The sequence below is a fragment of the Bactrocera latifrons genome, unplaced genomic scaffold, assembly GCF_001853355.1.
Source record: "Bactrocera latifrons isolate USDA-ARS-PBARC rearing strain unplaced genomic scaffold, ASM185335v1 scaffold_103, whole genome shotgun sequence".
Classification (NCBI taxonomy): domain Eukaryota; kingdom Metazoa; phylum Arthropoda; class Insecta; order Diptera; family Tephritidae; genus Bactrocera; species Bactrocera latifrons.
This window is the reverse complement of record NW_017534442.1, coordinates 167,904-172,233: the sequence shown is the minus strand read 5'-3', so window position 1 is coordinate 172,233 and position 4,330 is coordinate 167,904. Positions and strand designations below refer to the sequence as shown.

General features: G+C 32.3%; 1 protein-coding gene across 5 annotated transcripts in view; it reads right to left on the bottom strand.

Annotated features, from left to right (window-relative positions):
* LOC108968462 (dystrophin-like) overlaps positions 1–4,330 on the bottom strand; it is a 123,960-nt gene continuing 119,630 nt past the window's right edge. For 3 of the 5 annotated variants that reach the window (XM_018932524.1, XM_018932516.1, XM_018932537.1), the window contains one exon: positions 1–972. In XM_018932524.1, coding sequence (XP_018788069.1) covers positions 737–972 — 236 coding nt within the window. In that variant the 3' untranslated portion in view covers positions 1–736. Of the gene's footprint in view, positions 987–1,594; positions 1,659–4,330 lie in introns of all 5 variants that reach the window. The other 2 variants (XR_001993333.1, XM_018932544.1) reach the window with 2 other exon arrangements.

The following is a 4,330-nucleotide window of genomic DNA, read 5'->3' as shown; positions in this document are numbered from 1 at the left end:
CTTTAAATTTGCTTAATTTTAATTTACATGCTTCGCTTTATGCTCTGCTTCAGCGCTTTTTCACTGCAGCAAGTTCTACAGCGAACAATCGCCGTTTTTGCGTGGAGCTTTTTCTTAGCTTTCATTGTAGTTAATCAATCATTGTTATTAATTAATCAGCAGCATAATTCGATTATGTTAATTAACGAGCTTACTTAAAATCAATTAAAATTTGCCGCAAATTTGCTTTTTTCGATTACTGCTTCGAATTCGAAGCTTTTAATTTGTATATATGTATGCATTTGATAACTGATTCTCCGTTTTTTCGCTAAATTCATATGTATGTATATCATATTAAGTATATATATATATGTATGTATTTGTAACTAAGTTTAATTATATTTATTTAAACAATTGCGTTTTTCTCAATATTTTTGTTTTACACTAAGCAAGAAGTTAGCTTCATTGCAATGATATATATCAATATTACGCAAATGTATATTTAGATATGAACCGATCGGGGTCTCCGTTTCTCCCAGCTACCGTGAGTTCCGGATCCGTTCTTAAATTGTTTTCAGCATTTTTTGACTGACTCTTCCCCTTTGTGCTGCTTCAGTTTTTACGTCTACCTTCATCTCCTTTACGCTTCACACAATTTTCTCACTCACTTTTACCAAATTTTTTTCACTCTCACGTTAACTGTTAATCATACATCATTTATATCGCTTTACATTTTAGTTTTCCGTTAGCTCTTGCCCTAGTTTAGTATCGTTGCAGTTGTGCTATTGGTGGTTGTTACGTTGGTTTTGGTTTTCGTTGTTGCCGTTAATGGTTTTATGATTGTTTTAGCAGTTATCGCTGTGGACACACTTTCACTGTCCTCATCCTCATCGTCCAAGGCGTCGCGATCGTTTTCTTGACTCTGCGTTTGTTCGATCATCTCCTCGGTTATGACTGTAACCAGCTCCTCTACGGCGCGTCCTATTTCAGCGGCTGAAACGAGGATTCTTTTGTTAAAAAATAAATGAATAAATAATTGTGGAATTATAATTGACTAGACTAATTGGTAGATCGAATATATATTTGAAATTTACATCATGAAATTCATTCATGAAATTTTACACCAATCTTTGGTATACAATTCTTAAATACTCGGACTAAGGAGTTTTTTCGATACAACTATTTGAAAAAAAAAATTTCGCGAAATTTTTATTTAAATTTCAATTTTTTTAAGAAAAGTTCTGAAAAAAAGTCAGCGGAAATGTTATCACAATAGCCGAGTTTAAAATATTTTTATCCAAAATTTTCAACAAAGATATATGTAACAATGAAAAAGTCGAATAAAATATTTAATTTTTTATATGATAAAAAACTGTTGAAAAAATGCTATTTTTTACCCGAGGCAACCCATGTAACCCCTTAAGTCTTTTTCACTGTGTTAAAGAAAATTTTATGTATGTCGCTACCAACATTTTTTTCATCTTCTTTAGTAGTTAGCCCTTGGTATGTTAATTTACATCCAGGCTCTTACGTGCTCCGATATTTTTCGAGCGCCCAAAGGTATACAATTGACTAATTAAGTTGATAATGATTTCAAAAAAAGTCTCAGAATTACCGTTTAAATCAACAATTTGTTCTAAAATTTCCTTGATCTTAGTTATGAGCTATTTACGCGTGATCTTTGCATGTTAACATTTTTTTTTTTCGGTCACAGTTTATCGACAATTGCGTGGCATACCCAATGAAAGCAAGAAATCGATAAAATAGAGAGAAATGTTAGTAAAAATGCATTGAAATAATTATTTTTTCATAGAGCTGTAATAAATTTTAACTATAGTTAATAATTACTACTAATTCCACAGTGCTTATTATTGGTTTTATTATTTGTTTATGTATTTTTGATTATACATACAAAATATGAAATTAAGAAGCTAGTAATGAGGAACTAATATTCACTGTTTAAGATAATATTTGAAGGTTAATTTCATGGATAGAAATAAATTGAATGTTTAATATGAAAAATATATAGTATTAAAAAAGAAATTAATTAAAATTTTCAAAAGTTTGATATAAAAAGCGCAATTAAATATTAAAAAAAAAAATGAAATTCAAATAATTAACTAATACTTTGTTCTCAACGCAAAAAACTGATACTTTATTCATAGCTTCCTTACGGCTTACTCACAAACTTTATGCTGTTCAACGAAGGAACGCTTGAGCTCAATCGATTATGACAATTATTCGATTTACTTTGTTTTTGTTAACATTACGAGTCGAATATTTTCGAAATGTGGAGATATTCCGAATAGTTTTTTTATAAGTAATTTTTCTACTAACTTTCCGATATTTTATACGTTATTTTACCCCTCTTTCTAGATACGGGATTAATTAAATTTTCTTTTTTGATAGGTTTCTTCCATACACCAAAATATTATCGCATCGAATTAAGGAATACAAATTAAAGCTTCAAAATCACCTTTTTGAACAATTGCGAAATTGTAAAAAAATAATCGGAAATTTATTTATCATAGAAATTAATTTCATCCTGCCATAATCTAAGCGATAAAGAAAGCCATGTTGAGAAATAACTAAAGGGTGATCCATTTCGAGGTTCCCTATTTTTTTGTAAAGAAAAACACAGAAACTTCAAATTTGATGAGGAATGGTTATTAACATTCGAAAGAATATTTTTTGGCATTTATTTTTTGAAAATTATCCCTTTAAAATGTTGGCCGTGACCACGTTTCAGATAGTCCATCCATTGAGTACAATATTCGATGACTCGTTCGAGCATTTAGTCTGGTAACTGTCGATGTTTTGCTCCAAGGCCTCGATCGAAGCGGGATTGTCTGCAAGGACTTTAGACTTTGCATATTTCCACAGGATCTTGATGGCTAATGGAATAGCCCAATACGTGAATTTATCTACTCACCGAAGTGTTCTCTCTAGAAATACATTGATTTATGCGTTGTGTTCGAAGTGTTGCCATCTTGTTGAAACAAAAAGTTGCACAGATCAGGAGCTTTAATTTCAGGCATGAAATAGTCGGTTATCTAGGCGCGATAACAGTCCCCGCACTCACCGGAAAATTTTGAAAATTCCACCGGCCTACAAACACCACCAAAACCTTGTTTTTTCTGTATGGTATGAAATGGCAGTTCCTGAATCTCTTCAGGTTGCTCATCGTCCCAAATGCGGCAATTTTGCTTGCTCAACGAGGCAGAAATGGACCTCGGTATTGAACAAAATTTGGCTTGGAAATATCGGATCTTCTTGGAACTTGGAATTTGGAACTCATAAGTCCGTAAAGCATATCTATGTCGTTTGGGAAGATTGACCGGCTTCAGTTCTTACACAAGCTCTATTTTGTACGCTTTTAATCTAAGATCCCAACGTGAAATGCGCCAAGTCGTTCCGTACGTCAGTTCGAGTTGCTGTGAACGACGCCGAACGGACTCTCCATGGTTTTCCTGTACACTATCAGCGATTTAGCTATATTTTTTTTGCTGCGTGTTGGTCATGGTCTAATCGGTGGAATATTAGCTGGGTTTCAAGATGGAAGATGGTATTGCGAATAGTATGCACACTAGGCCAATTATGTTGACCATAAGATGAGCGAAGCGCCAGAAAGTGAATTTTAATGATAAAGTTGAACGATTTGTAAAAATTATTCAGGCGTAATTCTTCCATGATGAAATTCCAAACAATGCAGGAAAAAAATAGCCATAACAGCTTGACAGGCTATTGAAAAAGAACCTCTACTTGGATCACACCTTATTTATACTCGTAACCAGTTACTAAGTGCTTTCTTAAAATACAAATTTCTTCTCTGTCGGACATAATTCATCTGAGTTAATAACTTAACCCACTATAGAAATATCAAAAAATATATTATTTTTCGTCTAAAAGTCACCAAGATCTTAATGTAAGAACCAAGATTATTTGTAAAGAGGATAAGTTAACGGATCTGTTTTGCTTTTCTGGAAACAAGTCTTGAAATTAGAATAATCTCATACCTGATACCTGAATAATGAAAAAATCCGATTTACTAACAAATAGTGGTAGTGAATAAACTATAATATTATGATAATTGTACAGCAAAAGTAAAAAAAAAAACGCTATATATTAAAATGTTTAATGAAGTTTTCACATGTATAACTGTAAAGTAGAAAATATAAAACAACAAAAATAACCCAAATAAGTAAGGAAGGGCTAAGTTCGGGTGTCACCGAACATTTTATACTCTCGCATGTTAAAGTGATAATCGAGATTTCAGGCGTGGTTGTGAACCGATTTCACCCATATTTGGTACATCATCACGGTATTAAGAAAATATTACATACCGAATTTC